The sequence below is a fragment of the Onychomys torridus genome, chromosome 7 (genome assembly GCF_903995425.1).
Source record: "Onychomys torridus chromosome 7, mOncTor1.1, whole genome shotgun sequence".
Classification (NCBI taxonomy): Eukaryota; Metazoa; Chordata; class Mammalia; order Rodentia; family Cricetidae; genus Onychomys; species Onychomys torridus.
Genome location: NC_050449.1, coordinates 101,446,258 through 101,464,563, shown reverse-complemented (window position 1 = coordinate 101,464,563; position 18,306 = coordinate 101,446,258). Strand labels below are relative to the sequence as shown.

The window sequence follows — 18,306 nt, the reverse complement described above, 5'->3', positions numbered from 1 at the left end:
TTCCTGTTAATGAGAAACAGCACTGAGCCTGTGCTGTCCTGGCTGAGGCTAGGTTCCCAGACACCAATGATAGACCAGCAAAGCAGGTCAGATTGGTGTGAGGATTCAGCAGGACCAGCAGCGACACAGGCAATCCTCAGGAATGTTCTAGTAGGGATCCAGAGCCAAGTGATACCAGCCTAACTCAAGCACCCTCCCCTGAGCAGCACATGGACCCCCAGCCCACTCCCAACACTGCATTTGCTCACACCCACCTGACCGGGAACTCCACAACTGTGTCAAGTTTATCCCGCCAGTATCTGTTATAGGAGAACCGTTTGAGATGAACCACGAGGATCTTGGGCAAAGACCACAAGTCAAACTTCTTTGTTGCCTGTTGGTGCTTCTTACAGGTAGGGCAGTACCTGAGGAGAGCAGATAAGGGGAGCAGGAAGCCACCCGTGTGCTTATGTGGGGACACAGCTACTCTATCACAAGAGCTATCTTTTCAGACAGGACTCAACTCTAGTTCATTTTTTTTTTTTTTTTTTTAAGATTTTTCCATGCTGGGTGTAATGGTGCACTCCTTTAATCCCAGCACTCAAGAGGCAGAGGCAGGCAGTTCTCTTGTGAGTTCGAGGCCAGCCTGGTCTACAGAATGAGGACAGCCAGGACTAATACACAGAGAAACCCTTCTGGACAAAAAAAATTTTTTAAAAATGTAATTTTAGCATTGGTGTTTTGTCTGCATTCATGTCTGCATGAGGGTGTCAGATCTCCTGGAACTGTAGTTACAGACAGTTGTGAGCTGCCATGTGGGGGCTGGGAATTTAACCCATCAACCCTAGCAAGGCAACAGGACAATGGCTTTTTTAGTCCAGAAAACACAGTCCACACACACAAAAATGTATTATAGGCTGGGTGTTGGTGGCGCATTCCTTTAATCCCAGCACTCAGAAGGCAGAGCCAGGAGGATCTCTGTGAGTTCAAAGCCAGCTTGGTCTACAGAGTGAGATCCAGGAAAGGCACCAAAACTACACAGAGAAACCCTATCTCGAAACAAACAAACAACGAATGTATTATAGGCCTGGCTATGCAAAAAGATGACCTCTCCAAGTATAGTAAGGGGTTCTGTGCATACGGATGGTCCCAGCAACCCTAAGACCCTATGGCCTATGGATCCTCTGCTCAGAGTCTGGGTATGCATACCAGGGGTCATGTTCTCCCAAGGTCTCCATGGTGGTAAAGAGCTCAATACACTCTCTCAGGGCTACTGCAGTCTTCTTTTTCTTCTGAGGCTGTGACATGCTCACATGCTTCTCACAGGCCTGCAAGAAATAAGTGCTGAGTTCTGGTGTAGAACGATCTCACCAGCTTAAGATACTGAGGCTCTCCGCCGGAAAGGCATGGTGGCTCATGCCTTTAATCCCAGCATTCAGGAGACAAGAGGTAAGCAGATCTCTGTGTTCTAGGCCAGCCTTGTCTACAGAGTGAGTTCCAGGACAAGCAGAGCTACACAGAGAAACCCTGTCTCAAGAAAAAGAAAAAGCTACAGGGCTCTCTGCCTGGAATCCACTATATTATCTAGAGTCTCTGAATACAAAATGACAAAGTCTTGGGTGCTTTTCATTTTAGTTCTTTTTTTTTTTTTTTTTTTTTTTTTTTTTTGGTTTTGAGACAGGGTTTCTCTGTGTAGCTTTGCACCTTTCCTGGAACTTGCTTTGGAGACCAGGGTGGCCTCCATTTTAGTTAAGGTATTTGTTACACTGTTGTTCAATGAGTAAGAGGACTGTTACTGTATCTCCAGAACAGAACACTGACCGGGAATGACCTACCTCAGATTCCTGCTCATCATAGTAAAGGCTTCGGGTCTCACTGTCCCAGTCAATGGCCAGTGTGGATCGAGCTGTGAAGGGGACCACAGTGTCACTTGTTATAGAATGACCAGCAAAAAGAGAGGCTCTCCAATGACCCGAGTAAGAAGGGACACTTAGGCAGTACCATCACACCTGCTCACCCATCACCAGCCACCAAGGAGAGCAATGCTAGGCCTCGGGGCAGCCATTTGAACCCCAACCTCCCCAATCTTTTGACAAAGACTTCCTTAGTGCTACACAGATAAACTCCAATACCCAGAATTCTGACAAGACATATGCAGAGTCAAGATGGAATGACTGGGAACAGACTTAACCTCTTGCCTGAACCACAAGAAGATCTGACACAACAGATAACATAACTGTTTTCCAACTGGTTACCCGGACAGACGCCAAGTAAGACCAAGACAGAAAGACAGAAAATAAAACAAGCCTACACTATCTCAGCACACCACTGTCAAGCACCCCAGGGCACTGAACGATCAAGAGAGACAGCAAGGGAGCAGGGTGTAGTTCCCACTTGTGATCTCAGCCTTTAGAAAGCAGAAGCAGGGTCAGGAGCTCAAGACCGTCCTCAGCTATGAAGTAAACTCAAGACCAGTTAGTCTGGGCTACATAAGACCCTGTGTCTCAAAAACAAAGGAGGCCAGGAGTGGTGGCGCACGCCTTTAATCCCAGCACTCGGGAGGCAGAGGCAGGCAGATCTTGGAGTTTGAGGGGATAGGGAACTACAGTTTAATACTAGAGCCCTTCCCTTTGGTGTACAAGTCCCTGAGTTCAATCCCTAGGACTATGAAATAAGTGAAAAATATAAAAAGCTAGAGGCTGGAGAGATGGCTTAATAGCTAAGAGCCCTGTCTGCTCTCCCAGAAGACCCAGGTTCAATTCCCAGCACCCAATGACAGCTCTTGATGGTCTGAAATTCCAGTCCCAGGGGATGTGGTCTCTTCTGGCTTCTGCAGGCACACACATGGTACACAGACATACAAGTAAAACACCCATCCATATAAAAATTTTTTGAAAGGGATGCACAGGGTTTAAAGATGGCTCAGTGGTTAAGATCATTTCTGTTCTTGTAGATGGGAAGCTCATAACTTCTAGTTCCTCTGCACGCACTATACACACATGGACACATATATGCATGCAGGAAAACACTCAAACATGTAAAAGAAAACTTTTAAAATGAAGGGAAGGAAGGGCAAAAAAAAAAAAAAGAGAGAGGGAGAGAGAGAGAAAAGGAAGGCGAAGGATTGGTAGTTAACTAGTTAATTTCCGCCTAATGAAAGAAGGTGAAAGACACAGAAGCGTACAGCTCCTACTCGGCCCATGGAGACATCACACATGATGCATGTTCACTTCCTAGGGATGCCTCTTCCCAACTATATGCTGTCATGATTACAAAGCTCCAAGTAACTGATAAACAAATCTATAACTACCCTCTAGTTGCATCATATTTGTTAAGTATTTTTAACTGGGACAAAGAGAAAAATGAACTTATTCTTAAGAATGAAACAAGTCTACAGAAATGCCCCTAACATGGCCACAAGAAGTGTCACTGAGCCAGAGGAAAGGTCAGCAAGGATTCAGGTGAAAGCTGGGCATAGTGGTGCATGCCTATAATCTAAGGACTCATGAGGTAGAGATAGGAAGATAGGAAGTTCAAGGCCAGCATCAGCTACACAGAAAGTCTGAGACCAAAATAGACCTACAAGAGACTCTTTCTTCGGGACAGAGAGATGGCACTTGTTGCTCTTACAGAGGACCCGAATTCAAGTCCCAGCATCCACTTGGTGGTTGGTTCACAATTGTAATTTCAGTTGCAGGGATATGATGCCCTTTTCTGGTCTCCATGGGCACCAGGCACACACACTGTGCACAGACATACATGTAGGTAAAACATATACATAAAAATAATCAAGAGAGTGGTGGCATACTCCTTAATCCCAGCACTTAGGAGACAGAGGCAGGTGGATCTCTGTGAGTTGAGGCCAGCCTGGTCTACAAAGTGCATTCCAAGTCAGCCAGGGCTAAACAGAGAAAACCTGTCTCAAAAAATAAGAGAGAGAGAGAGAGAGACAGAGACGTGCTTGTCTCAAACTTGTCACCCCCATTACCAAAAAGGAACAAGATGAGAATCCTTTGAAGGATGAAGAGTATATGTGCCCTCAATCATTCTCCAAGGGACTCACATGTCTGGTCCTAGAGCTACATAAAAACAGTTAAAACTTGACGGAGTGAGTGTCAGGTGAAGTGACTTTCAAAGAGGGTCCAAGTCTAAGGGTCCAAGTCTAGCTGAATGGTCAGAGAAAGAACTTACAGTTGAGTTTGAGTACTTTTCCGTCCGTTGCAAGTGAATTGATATCAGCAGTTCCGTAGGAGTTCACAAGACTGAAGGTAAAAAGCCTCCTGTGCCTCGGCTGGCCTTTCGCCTTCTGGGTAGCCTCACTAGGGTCATCTCCCTGCTCGTCCTCACCACTGCCTTCTGTTTCTGAAAGCTGCTCTTTCCCCTCCTCTTGATGATCCATTTCTTCATCGTCATCTCCTGATACACATGAAAAACAATCTGTGTAAGTCCCATATTTCAATGTTACAATTTTTATTTAGCCAGGTTTGGTGATGTCCCAGCATTCAGTAGGCTGAGGCAGGATAGTGAACTCAAGGCCATCCACAAGCACACAGCAAGTTTGAGGCTGGCCTGGGCTACATGAGACTGCCTCAAAACAACAAAACCACAATAAACCATAAAACATTTATTTAATAATACTTAAGTGTGTTATTATTTTCTTTCATATTTTGTTATGTATGTTAAAGTGCATCTCCCCTATATACCTCTACAGTATTATGCCCTTGATTTAACATGTGACAGTCCCCAAGGGGCAGACAAGGTGTGCTATACCATGATGAGGAAGCAGAGACCCAGAGAATTTAAATGAATGTTTTAGTAGTTCCTCACATCACATGGTCTTACTATTCTTTCCTTTATTAGATTCACAGGGAAAAATACACTAAAACAAAGCACTCAAGAAAAGTTTTGTAAGAAACAAAATTTAAAAGTCATATTTAAACTCTTGCAATCCCAGTGCTTGGGAGAGTGGGAACTAGAGGCAAGCATAGGCTCCACAGTGAGTTCTAACCCAGCCTGGGTTACAGAGACAAAAAGGGCCATCAAGGGGGGTCAGCAGATAAAGGCATTTGCTGCATGAGCCTGGTGATCTGAGTTTGTGCTCCAGAACCTGCATGAAGGTAGATGGAGAGAACTGACTCCAAATTATTAGCCTCAAACATTCATACATGCCCACACACATACCATGCACACACAGACACAATAGTAATGAATAAAAAATTTAAAAATCACTGGGGGGGGGGGGGGGAAGTGGCACACGCCTTTAATCCCAGCACACAGGAGGCAGAGGCAGGCAGATCCCTGTAATTGGAGACCAGCCTGGTCTACAGAGTTGAGTTCTAGGACTGCCAGGGCTTTTACACAAAGAAACCCTGTCTTGAAAAACAAAAACAACAACCAAAAAAATCAAAAATCCACCAAAACCAAAGAATCTGGAGGTCATTTATGGGTTATAGGAGGCATAAAGGCACATGATCACCAAAGTGTTCAAAAGAAGAATAACATTGCCTTGGGTTTGCAATGAACTCACTGTACTGTTCTTCCAACACTGACCTCCTTCTCTTCCATAACCTGAAGTCAGCCACAGACTACAGCTTCCTAGGAAGATAGAAATGCCCAAGACAGCCAGCCTCACCTTCTGATTAGCCGCCTGGGACATCTTTCCTCCTTGGGCACTAAAGGCTTACCAGCCATGCTGGATGGTTTGCACAAGTACATGCTAGGTAAGTACCAACTAGACAATGCTAACAGAGGAGAATTAAGTTCTGATTCTGGAGGCCTGGGGAGGTAGGACAGTGGTCAGTGACTGTGCTCGATTCCCTAGCACTGCAAAACCAAACCTTTTTTTTTTTGCTTTTGAGACAGCGTTTCTCTGTGTAGCCCTAGCTGTTTTGGAACTCAGAGATCCACCTACCTCTTCCTCCCAAGTGCTGGGATAAAAGATGTGTGCCACTACTGCCTGGCAACCAAACACATCCTGACTCTGCTTCATAACCTTGGCCTTGTCACCCAACCTTCTAGGCTCAGTGTGTCTGACATGAAACCAAATGTGTACAGCAGGGATCTAAGAAGATTCTACAAAGTACAGACGTTAGCAATGGACTGAGAGACCCTACCTTCTACCAGCCCAGACTCAAGTACTTCCATGAATTTAACACCTTCCAAGAAGAGGGAAGCCAAGAACAAGTAGTCATCACAGCCCCACAGCAGAAGTGCTCACCTTCATAGCTGCCCCTGGAGCCATTGCAGGCCCCCGGCTCCAAGGGTGAGCTGAGAAACTCATCAGGCAAAGGCTGTTTTATATAGCGGCTTAAAAAAACAAAAGACTATTAGTGTTAACTTTTAACTCTTTCTCCACTATGCAGCTATGAAGCAGTCAGTACCTAATTTACATTCAGTTACTAACAAATGGAATGTAATGGCTCAGGAAATTAAGATGCAACTAAGAGATCACATGTTAACTTAATAAGCCAATAAAAATACCAGAAAGGCTGGTTTCAGGTCTTCTAGGAATGTCATGTGCATTATTTTGTTTTATTGGAAACAGGGTTTCATATATCCTAAGCTGGCCTCAAATTTGCTTTATATTTAAGAATAACCTTTAACTTCGGATCCACCTGCCTCCACTCTCAACTGCTAAGATTCACGTGTGCACTATACCCATGCCCGGCTTGTGGGATTGTGGAGACTGAACATGGGGCTTTGTGCATGCTGGGCAAGCACTCTTCCAGCTGGATGCCATCTAAGCATCCTTAATATGATTCTAGGAATCGGAGGTTTCAACAAACCCTGGCTCATGGTACTTAACATATGCCAGTTACTCCATCCCATTAGCCTCTACCCTTACCCTCCCAAGGGCTGGCACAATGCCATTGTTCACAAAGATGAGTACATGGGATCAACAGAGATATTGCAAAGGACTCAAGTTGCTGGACCCATTAAACTCAGACAGTAACCAAACTGCACTTCTGGCACCAACCTGATGCGATCACAAACAGCCTGATACAAAGACTCGAGGGTCAGCTTGTGCTTAGGAACAGAAACGAGAAGGGGCTGTCCATACAGCACAGCCCCAGAAGAAGTACTTGACGGCCTGGACTTCTTCTCTCTGAAGTAGACTGGAAGAGTGATACATTCCGAGCCGTCCATGGAAGTGCTGTAGACCTCATACCTGCGTGAGTCACAGAAGAGGGAATCTTTAGCAGCAACAGATATATATAGTGAGGACTGTGATTATAACAGACAGAGTACCTTTAGCAAACAGGAGATAAGCCATTTCCAAGGTGATTACAGATTGATCACTGTCAACACATGAGTCTACACAGCCCAGACTCTGGACTATACTGCTTCTTAGCCCAAAAAGACTTCAACTGCGGGCTGGTCTGATTATCAACAGAGATAAGGGCCGGCATCTGGACCACTGAAATAAGGGCCGGCATCTGGACCACTGAAATAAGGGCCGGCATCTGGACCACTGAAATAAGGGCCGGCATCTGGACCACTGAAATAAGGGCCGGCATCTGGACCACTGAAATAAGGGCAGGCATCTGGACCACTGTGGCGGATTCATCTACCAACTTTTCTCACCACAAAGCTCATTTTTTAAAATCAACCAATCTTCAGTCTCTGTCTTTCTCCTCCCTTTCTTATTCTAGGCCAGTTTCAAATTTATTATGTAACTAAGGAGGACCCTCAGACTTCTAACCCTCCACCTCTACCTCCCAGGTGCTGCGATTACAGACATACCTGCTTTATTTGAAGACAAGGATCAAACCTAGTACTTGGTGTACACTAGGCAAACACTCCGCGAACTAAGTTGTTTATTTTTGAGAGGGTCTTGTTAGGTAGCCCAGACTACTAGACCTACTATATATCCCAGGCTGGCCTTGAACTCACAGAAACGTTTCTGCCTGAATCTCTCCAATGCTGGGATTACAGAAGTTACCACAGGCCAATCCCTTGAGCAAGTGGTTGGCTGAAAGCTGCCACAAGTTTAAGTCCATCTCAACATCTGTACCCAAGCAGACAACACACACCCTTTTTCCCAAAAGTGGCCACAAAGCAGCACTTTGGATTGCCTTCATGGTGATGAGAAAATTGAATCTCAGAGATTTGTAGAATGCCTGAGCTGCCAACAGCTAGTCTTTTCTGAGATGGAGTCTGTGGCCCTATGACACTGCTTCAGAATCAAGAGATGGAGGCAGAGAACCCAAATCCCTCTGTATCACAGCCCTTTATTTGCCCTAGTCTTGCATACATACAGCTGTGGTTTTATTTGTTTTTGTTTTTGTTTTTGTTTTTTTTTTTTGGTGGGAGAGAGACAGGATTTCTCTGTGTAACCCTGGCTGTCCTGGAACTCACTATGTAGACCAGGCTGGCCTCAAACCCAGAGATCTGCCTGCCTCTGCCTCCCAGTGCTGGGATTAAAGAAGTGCACCGACACCACCTGGCTTATCTATGACTCTTGTTGAGCAAGGAACCTCTGACAGCAGCACCACTGAACAAGTCCTCTTAGCAAACAGAAACTACTGACCAAAGCTGTATCTATGCAGGGCTCTGTGGGGGCAGAAGGTTCTTAGTACTGACAGCTGCTTGGTTTCCTGAACACACACTTCCCTTGGCCAGGTACTAGGAGCACCGATGTCAGCCCTGGAAACACAGACAAGGCAAAGCCTCTATAATGATTCCTATGGTTGTATATCAGGAACTGCTAAGTACTTACACAAAAATGTCATCTCGAGGCATGATGTGGCTTAAACCTTCATCCATTTGGAAAACCTTATGGAACCGGTGATTATACACGTCTGTGACCACCATCTAAAGAGCACAGAAACGTGACAGAATGACTCACAGAGCCCCTCCTCACTGACTCAAACCTAGAAACACCATGCTGTAGTATTGTCTGGAGAACCACCATGGGAGTAGTCCCAAGGCTAGGACCAGGCCTGAAAGGAAGTAGTAACATGGCCGTCAGCAGCAGTGGCATGCTGCTAACATCTGCCCTCAAGTGGTAGGAATGGTGAGGAGTGAGTGCTGATCAGAGACTGGTCATTGTCTAGAAACCCCAGAGGCTTTCCAGAGCCAATCTCCACATCCCACACAGCACACAAGGATGGAAGCAGAGCCCTACTCTCGTCCCTCTGACAATGGTTAACATCATTGCAATGGAGGAAAAATGGTGTTTCCCTGTGCTGGAAGGGATAATGGTCAAGGCCAGGAGCCATGAGGTACCCGAGATGCACACCAATGGTCACATTTGTGCTGTCCAATAATAACAACCTTTCGGAAGTGACTAAAAGCTTGAAAGTAAACTTGGAAAGGCCAGACAGTGATGTAGCCACGGTAAGGCCACTAACGGCACCTACTCACATTCTCTGCAGCGATGCCACACAGCTTGGAGAGTGCGTCACACAGGTCGGAAATGGCCCCCATCAATGGCACGGTCACACGGTACTGCAAAGGAGAAACAGTCAAGGTGACAGGAGTCCTCCGAAGAGACAGGAAATGGCCTGGGGGAAGCACACATCATGGGGCATAAGGGCTCTTCCAGAGGCAGAGTATGGCCCAGACAAGTCACGGGAACAGCTGACAGAGCCCAGTCTTGGGTGTTGGCAAAGCTGCAACACACAGGCGGCAACCTCTTTCCATCCAAATACTGTTTTTGTTTATGCTTTATTTTTTGGATTAGGTCACTATTTCCTTTAAAGAATTGCTAAAAACATATATAAGTTGCCATTTGATACTATGTATCACCTTTTTCTTTCTTTTTTTTAAAAAGATTTATTTATTTATTATGTATGCAGCATGTATGACTGCAGGCCAGAAGAGGGTATCAGATCTTATTACAGATGGTTGTGAGCCACCATGTGGGTGCTGGGAATTGAACTCAGGACCTCTGGAAGAGTAGTCAGTGCTCTTAACCTCTGAGCCATCTCTCCAGCCCTTCTTTTTCTTTTTGAGACAGGAGTCTCACTGTGTATCCCTGGCTGGCCTGGCATTCATTACACAGACCAAGCTGGCTTCAACTTCAGAGATCTTTTCTAACTGCCCCTGCATCCCTTCAGTGCCAGAAGGAAATGTATGTGCCATCACACCCAGCAGGTATCACTTTTGTTTAGAAATTAAAGAAAAAGAAAAAGGTCCTGAAGACTAGGGGACAAATGACACTAACAGCCACCAACAGAAGCGGACATGCCAACACTGCCCCCACCTCTCATCTGGCTTGCTCTCCTACCTGATTTAAAGACAAACTTAAGGAAACTCTGCTACAAGCTCCCAACATTCAAGGACCATTTAACAGGTAAACCAGGTTACTCCAGTTGCATGAATGGAATGATGAGAAAGTGACTTTCACAACAGGTCCTGAAATGAGCTTACAAAGGTCTGATGGAGGACAAAGGTGCACACCGACTATGGCCAAGGGGTCCCAAGGACAGTCAGTGGAGTTTCCCACGCAGCAGATAGAAAGCAGTCCATCAGGGACTAGAGTCTACTCAGCAAGTGGTACTGTGAAGGTAAGGATTCTGTTACCTGAATGGGTCTGCACTGAGGGTCAGCAGGGACCAGGAAGACCTCCATAACTCGATCCTTCTTCAAAGGCAGTGGGAGAGTTAAATAGCAAAACGGGTCAAAAGTCACCGAAACTTTAGCGCATTCTGGGCAAACCAAAGTAGATTTGAAAAGGCCATGGAAAGTGTCCACAATCACAGAATCATTCCTCAGCCTATGATTTTCCCAGGCTTCCTTTGCTACCACCTAGATAAAAAAAAGAAGGAACAAGTAGGAGATTCTCAACATCTGTCCTTTCCCCCTGCACCCACAATGCTTCATAACAAGCACTGAGCTGGACTAAAATGGGGACCATGAGCTGCCAAGAGCGTTTAGTGTACCATACTCCCACCACAGGCCAGCTCTGTACCCACAACCAAACCTACGATGCCAACAGAGAATCTACAGAGAATAAGGGATCCTGAGAGCACCATAGACACATAGATCCAATTGGGGATAGACCAATCCTTTTGTGTTTTTAATAACCTAAAGGCCCTTAGAAGAGATTTTTTTGGTTTTGGTTTTGGAGACAGGGTTTTTCTGTGTAACATAGCGCTGGCTGTCCTGGAACTCACTCTGTAGACCAGGCTAGCCTTGAATTCAGAAGTTCACCTGCCTCTGCCTCCTGAGTGCTAGAATCAGATTTTTATTTATTTATTTTTATTTAATTTTATCTATCTATCTATCTATTTATTCTATGGTTTTTTCAAGACAGGGTTTCTATGTGTAGCTTTGCATCTTTCCTGGAAATTACTTTGTAGACCAGGCTGGCCTCGAACTCACAGAGATCCGCCTGCCTCTGCCTCCTGAGTGCTAGGATTAAAGGTGTGTGCCACCAATGCCTGGCCCAGATTTTTTTTTTTTAAAGGTATTTTCTTTTTCTTTTCTTTTTTTTTTTTTTAATATTTATTTATTATGCATACAGTGCTCTGCCTCCATGTGTCCCTGCATGCCAGAAGAGGGCACATGGTGGTTGTGAGCCACCATGCAGTTGCTGGGAATTGAACTCAGGACCTCTAGAAGAGCAGTCGGTGCTCTTAACCTCTGAGCCATCTCTCCAGCCCCGTGGCCCAGATTTTTAGCTAACTCCTGGCTTTTTAGTTAAGATTTGCATGCTATTTTAAAGTATTTATATCAATTAATTTAATGCCACAGGGTCTCTAAAATAAATTCCCCTTTCACATACCAGAAAAATCAAGGCAACAAATATGTATGTCCTAAATTTAGGGTTTTTTTCCTTCCCTAAGGCAGGGTTTCTCTATATATCCCTGTCCTGGAACTCGTTCTGTAGACCAGTCTAGCCTCAAAGTCACAGAGATCCACCTGCCTCTGCCTCCATTTACTGGGATTGAAAGTGTGGGCCACCACCTCCCAGCTCTAAATTTAGTCTTAATGAGATATTTTAATAATCAAGGAGAGAAGAGGCTAGTTTAGTACTCTGGAGGCAAAAGACTCAAAATTTCTAGGCTACACTCAGCTACACAGTCTGATGGCAGCCCAGACACAATGAGATCTAGCACTTGCCCAATAGGAGTGAAGGTGGAGGTCTCATCACCAGTGCCCCAGCACCACAAGTAAATATCCTGGATGAACTGTAAAGAGCACACAGTCAACACTTAAAGTTTTTAGAGCTCTTTAGTTCCTGGCTAGCAAATGCAATAAATACTAAACAAGGAGCTAACTTGAAGAAACCCACAAGAAGTGTCAGGAGTAACAGAGCAGGGCTGGGCTGGAGCTCAGTGGTGTACTACTAGTACTCAGAAGGCTCTGAGCACTGGGAAAGAAAGAAAGGAAAAAGGCAACAGCAGTTAGCTCCTTTCTGACTAAGAACGCATCCCTGTCATGAGTAATAGTGAGAAGCAACCAGGGCCCTCACACTAACCAACACCAGAAGACAGCTCCCATGCTGCCAATAGAAGGCAATCTCTTTGGGACACTGTGCAGACAGCTTCAGTATCATACCGCATCTGGTCGTCCGTTGGCATCCTTTGGCTCCAGGTAGGGCTTCTTCTTTACTCGGTTCAGGTCTTCATGCAATCCGTCTAGAATAAAGGCTAACAGTTCCTGAGAGTCTTGTTGTTGGTAGCCAGAAAACTGAGGGGCGAAACGTCCCACTTGCGTCTACAACAAAAGCAACTCTATCAGGAGTATAATAAAGAAGGAGCAGGGCCGTGGTGGCGCACACCTGTAATCCCGGCACTCGTGTGGCAGAGGCAGGAGGATCTCTGAGTTCGAGGCCAGCCTGGTCTACAGAGCGAGATCCAGGACAGGCTCCAATGATACACAGAGAAACCCTGTCTCGAAAAGAAAAAAAAACAAAAACCCACCTTAGTTCCTTGTCAGCAGCAGCAGCAGCAGCACTTGGGAGCTTATCAGAAACAATTCCAAGGCCTCACTGAGGCCCAACCAGACTCCAGGGCTGGGCCCATAGCCTCCTGTACTAAGCCTGCCCAGAGACTATGATGCAGCCTCAAATTGGACAGGCTTTGTTCTGCATCTGTGTTGTCTAATACCTTAGCCACTAACTGAGAGGTTATCTAAATTTAAGTAAGTTGAAAATAAACAGAGGAGCGAGGATATAGCTCAACTGTATTCGATTTGCTTGCACAAAGCTCTGGGTTAAATTCCTAGCACCAACCAAAAAGTTAAACACAATTTAAAATTGAGATTCTTTTTTAAAATTATTACTTCATGTGTAAGGATGTTTTGCCTGTATGTTTTTTGTGCAGTGTGTCTATGTGGTATCTGTGTAGACAAGAAGGCGGCTTTGGATCCACCAGAACTGGAGTTACAAATGGTTGTGAGCCACTATATAGGTGCAGGAATCAAATCTAGATCCTCTAGAAGAGTAGCCTGTTCTCTTAGCTGCTAATCCATTTCTTCTGCCCCGCAAGCTCAGATTCTTGATCATACTAAGCACAATACCAGTGCTCAGCAGCACCAGCGCCATGGCTACTACCAGACAGTGCAGATATCAACCACACTCATCAGTAAAGTGAAGAAGCACTACACTAGCCCAAAATGCTATCTGTAAATTGTTCTCATTGGCATGAACCCAGTGTGCTGCCATCCAATGCTAGTATTTTTTTATGAATTAGTATAGAAACAGTAATTTACTTGGATTTCTCAGGGATTAACGTGACCAAGAAGATGAAAGAGAGTCTTCAATATTAACTAACCACTTGAGATTTCCTTGCTGAGGGAAAAGATCTGAATAAAGATTGCCTTTCATTGACCAGGCACTGTGGCATATGCCTTTAGTGCCAGCACTCAGGAGGCAGAGGCAGGCAGATCTCTGGGAGTTGGAGACCAGCCTGGAGTCTACAAAGCAAGTTCCAGGACAGCCAGGACTGTTACTCAGAGAAATTCTGACTTAAAGAAACAAACAGAGCTGGGCGGTGGTGGCGCACGCCTGTAATCCCAGCACTCGGGAGGCAGAGGCAGGTGAATCTCTGTGAGTTCAAGGCCAGCCTGGGCTACAGAGTGAGTTCCAGGACAGCCAAGGCTACACAGAAAAACTGTCTTAAGCCACCCCCCCCCAAAAGAAACAAACAAAAAACCCCACAGTACTGAGACAGGCCTGGTGGCATGTACTTGGGAGTTAAAAGCAGCTGAATTATGAGTTTGAGGACATCCCAGGCTGTATAATGAGTTCCAGGATAGCCAGGGCTACACAGTGAGACTGAACCATGCCTCTCCATCCCTGTCTTAAAACAATTGAAAAAAATCCAAAGTTAACAAAACAAATAAAAACCACAGCTCTGGCTGAGCAGTGGTGCACAGGCCTTTAATCCCAGCACTTAGGAGCTAAAGCCAGGCGGATCTCTGAGAGTTCGTGGCACCACAACTACAGAGAAACCCTGTCTCGAGAGAAAAAAAAAGTAGAGCTCTGAATGACAGAAAAAAAGGGGCTAATGACATGAACTTCGAGTCTTAGATTCTACTTTTTAGTTTGTTTGTTTTGTTTTTGACAGGGTTTTTCTGTATGGCCCTGGCTGTCCTGGAACTCACTCTGTAGAGCAGGCTGACCTCTACTGCAAGATCCTACTGCCTCTGCCTCCTAAATGCTGGGATTAAAGGTGTGCGCCACCACCGCCCAGTTGTTGTTGCTTTTTTTTTTTTTTTTTTTTTTTTTTAATTTCTAAGAAGCTGTTGCTGCTTTTTTTTTTTTTAATGTATGATGATCTCTGTAAGTTTGAAAACGGCTGGCCTGGTCTATAGAGCAAGTACCAGCACAGTCAAGGCTACAGAGAGACACCCTGTCTTGAAGAACTTCAAAAAAAAAAAAAAAAAAATCAGCTGGAGAGATGGCTCAGGGGTTAAGAATGATGCTTGCTCTTGAGGAGGTTCTGAGTTCAATTCCTAGCAGCCACATGGTGGCTCACAACCATCTGTAATGACATCTGGTACCCTCTTCTGGCATGTAGGCATAATACATAATAAATAAATCTTTAAAAAGCAGGGCGGTGGTGGCGCATGCCTTTGATCCCAGCACTCGGGAGGCAGAGCCAGGCGGATCTCTGTGAGTTCAAGGCCAGCCTGGGCTACCAAGTGAGTTCTAGGAAAGGCACAAAGTTACACAGAGAACCCCTGTCTTGAAAAACCAGGAAAAAAAAAAAAAAAAAAAAAAGACAAGGGAATCTAACAGGCAGATTCAGCAGATCAAGATGCTTGCCACCAAGCCTGACTATCTGAGTTTGATCCTCAGGATCTACATGGTAGAGAGAACCATTTCCTGTAAGTTGTCCTCTATCTCCTACACTTGTGTTATGGTGTATATACGTGTACACATGCGCATCAGAGTATACACATGCACACAGAACGTAAAAACCATCTTTTCTTTTGAGGAAAAAGGATAATAGACCTCAACCTACTTTGAACATTCGAGGTGCCACATGAGTGTCCCTTCCAGACCACATCTGCTTGATGAGCTCCGCATAGGCCTCTGCAATCTCCCCTTTCATCCCCAGAGGGTTGTCTCTGTTGATCTCGGCTTCATACTCATCTTTGAGAAAGTACTCAGTCAGCGGAGCGGTATTACTCAGGCACTGAAAAGGACAAAATCAGAGCTTACAACTCTTCCAGACAGCAAGAAGACAGAAAAGACAAACCAAGTTCTTTTTGCTTGAAACATCCTTGGATTGCAGGTATATATACTCATACAGAGCTCTGCATTTGGAACTCTCCTGGACATTCTATCTGCTTTTCCCTTGGCTAACTTTATCCTTTCCTCAAACAAACCATCATCATGGAAAACTACGACAGCTTTAAGGAAATTCCTAAGTCCTTCTAGCAAATTATCAAAACTGAGAGTGCCCTGGAAGTCCTGAACTTGCAGCTGCTTTGTGGTGTTGTTGCTGTTTTTTCGGAGAGACAGGGTTTCTCTGTGTAGCCTTGGCTGTTCTGGAACTTGCTCTGTAGACCAGGCTGGCCTCAAACTTATAGAGATCCTCAGCCTCTGCCTCCTGAGTGCTGGGATTACAGGCCTGAGCCACCACTGCCCAGCAACTGAGAGCATTCTTAGAGACCATGATCTCCTACTTTTGTAGCTGGACTCTTGTTTTTTGTTGTTGTTTATTTTGTTTTGGGTTTTTTGTTTGTTTGTTTTTCAAGATAGGGTTTCTCTGTGTAGCTTTGGTGCCTGTCCTAGATCTCACTCTGTAGATCAGGCTGGCCTTGAACTCACAGAGATCTGCCTGCCTTTGCCTCCCGAGTGCTGGGATCAAAGTTATGTGCCACTCACTGCCCAACGGCTGCAGTTGGACTCTTAATCCCTTGCAGCCTGTGTCCATCACAATGCTATTACATAGTACCTACCCAATAAATGCTTGACGAACGAATAAAGAAAGATTTTGAAGTAAGACCTCCCTCTCTAGCCTAGGCCCTGAACTTGCCATCTTCCTGAGTCCTGGAATCACAGTTATAAGCCACTGTGCTAACACAGTGGGTTTTGTGTGTGTGTGTGGCTAGGGTTTAACCCAGCACTAAGGAAGGTAGGCAAGACCTCTATCATTGGGTTACATCCCTAGTCTTTTCCTTTTTCCTTTTTAGAGAAGATAAAAATCCATGTCTCAGAAACACAACACCAAACAACTAAGCAAACAACAGTGTTAGAAGGACAAACACTGAAGAAGCCATTCTGCACAAGCTAGGAGGCGTCCTGGCAGAGACTTGTAAAAGGAGGTGAACTGGGGTGTGGCCTAAGACAAGACCCACTCTTCACTTAAGCTCCCACCCTCAGTTTTATTTAGTTGGCAACTTTCCCCTCTACCTGCAAAGCAGAGTTCATGAAGCAGGTGTTCCCCAGGTTTCCAAGTCCACAGAGGCCAGGTTGTGTATGAGGTGATGGGGGCTCCTGGCAATTATACGAAGCAGAGAAGCCAGATCCACTGAAAAACACAACCCGCATCAGGAATAAAAGCAAGTGCTGTACGTATGCTGAGGATGACTTTTGGAGCTCTGCCTGGGCCTCTACAACTTGTGCCTGGTTGCAATCTCATTTTGGAAATGCTCCCTACCTCCTCTGGTCCTCCACCTCTGCTGGACATGCTAGCAGGCAGTAAGTACAGAGAGAAATGCTATCTGAATTTTCTTCTTTCACTTTTTTTTTTTTTTTTTTTTGGTTTTTTCAAGACAGGGTTTCCCTGTGTAGCTTTGTGCCTTTCCTGGATCTCACTCTGTGGACCAGGCTGGCCTCAAACTCACAGAAATCCACCTGCCTCTGTCTCCTGAGTGCTGGGATTAAAGGTGTGCGCCACCACTGCCCGTGTCTTCTTTTAGATTTTGATGACTAATTTTATATCATTCTAAGAGGTTATCAGATGATTTCAGGAAAGACTATTTTGGGTACCAAGATCAAGGGCTTACATGTGCCACTATCCACTAGGCCACACCAGCCTTGAACGGACCTGATGTCCCCACTCTTTCTTTTCTCACTTCCCCCTGCCTATGCTGTGAGGCGGATGCTGCTAAGATGTATGGAGAAAGGAACCCAGCTGCAAGAGGAGAAAGGGTTCTGCCAGAACGGACAGCTGCCCCTTTACAGCTGCCATTCGCCCAGCCCTTCCCAAATGCTGTGATCTCCCTACAGCAGCTGCCCTGCCCTGGAGATTACCCTAGCTTGGACTGGAGGCAAAGGACCAGAGACAAAGGACAAGTAAGCAAAGTCAGAGCTAGGAGGCAGGCTTTCCTGCAGGTAGGAAACGGAGTGGAAAGCACATGCAGCACGTTCGCCCAGGAAGCTCTAATCCCACAACGTTTATCTCTGTAGCAGCAGAAGAGCATTCCTCACTTATAGGGAAAAAGCCAAGTAAAAGGGCCTGTTCTTACCCCCTGCCGACAGCGGAGCTGTGCATCCCAGAGGTGTTGGTGCTATCACCATTTGCAATGAGAGAGGCAGACACCGAGGAGTAAGGACTTGCAGCGGGTTTTGGAGAGGTAGTAAAGTTCCTGCTAGGTGCAGTGCTTGATCTGGGAGAGAAGCAAAAACAATACCACTGACTTGTTGCAGAGTCCAGGCCCCATTCAATGCCTTAGGTTTCTTCTCAATAAACAAACATGCTTAGGTGAGCATCACGCCTCATGCCTGGATCCCCAGAACTCAGAAAGCTGAGGCAGGAGGGTGAGCTTGAGGCCAGTCTATTCTACACAGAAAGAAAGGGGGGGTGGGTAGCAGTCTCCATTCTCAGTTACTTAGACTACAAAACCCTGTCTTCACACTACTGGGAATTAAAAGTGGAAATAGAGAACTGCCAGGAACTTGTGAGCCAGGCTCAGATTAAC

At 45.5% G+C, this 18,306-nt stretch overlaps 1 protein-coding gene across 2 annotated transcripts in view; it reads right to left on the bottom strand.

Moving 5' to 3' along the window:
- The window catches only part of Usp4 (ubiquitin specific peptidase 4), a 38,836-nt gene that overhangs the window by 4,399 nt on the left and 16,131 nt on the right, over positions 1-18,306 (bottom strand). For both annotated transcript variants that reach the window (XM_036192687.1, XM_036192685.1), the window contains exons 7-19: positions 17,854-17,994; positions 16,796-16,913; positions 15,399-15,572; positions 12,487-12,645; positions 10,507-10,731; positions 9,346-9,429; positions 8,699-8,793; positions 6,956-7,147; positions 6,197-6,285; positions 4,171-4,395; positions 1,815-1,885; positions 1,189-1,307; positions 255-404 (exon numbers count right to left, since the gene is read on the bottom strand). In XM_036192687.1, coding sequence (XP_036048580.1) covers positions 255-404; positions 1,189-1,307; positions 1,815-1,885; positions 4,171-4,395; positions 6,197-6,285; positions 6,956-7,147; positions 8,699-8,793; positions 9,346-9,429; positions 10,507-10,731; positions 12,487-12,645; positions 15,399-15,572; positions 16,796-16,913; positions 17,854-17,994 — 1,842 coding nt within the window. The remainder of the gene's footprint in view (positions 1-254; positions 405-1,188; positions 1,308-1,814; positions 1,886-4,170; positions 4,396-6,196; positions 6,286-6,955; positions 7,148-8,698; positions 8,794-9,345; positions 9,430-10,506; positions 10,732-12,486; positions 12,646-15,398; positions 15,573-16,795; positions 16,914-17,853; positions 17,995-18,306) is intronic.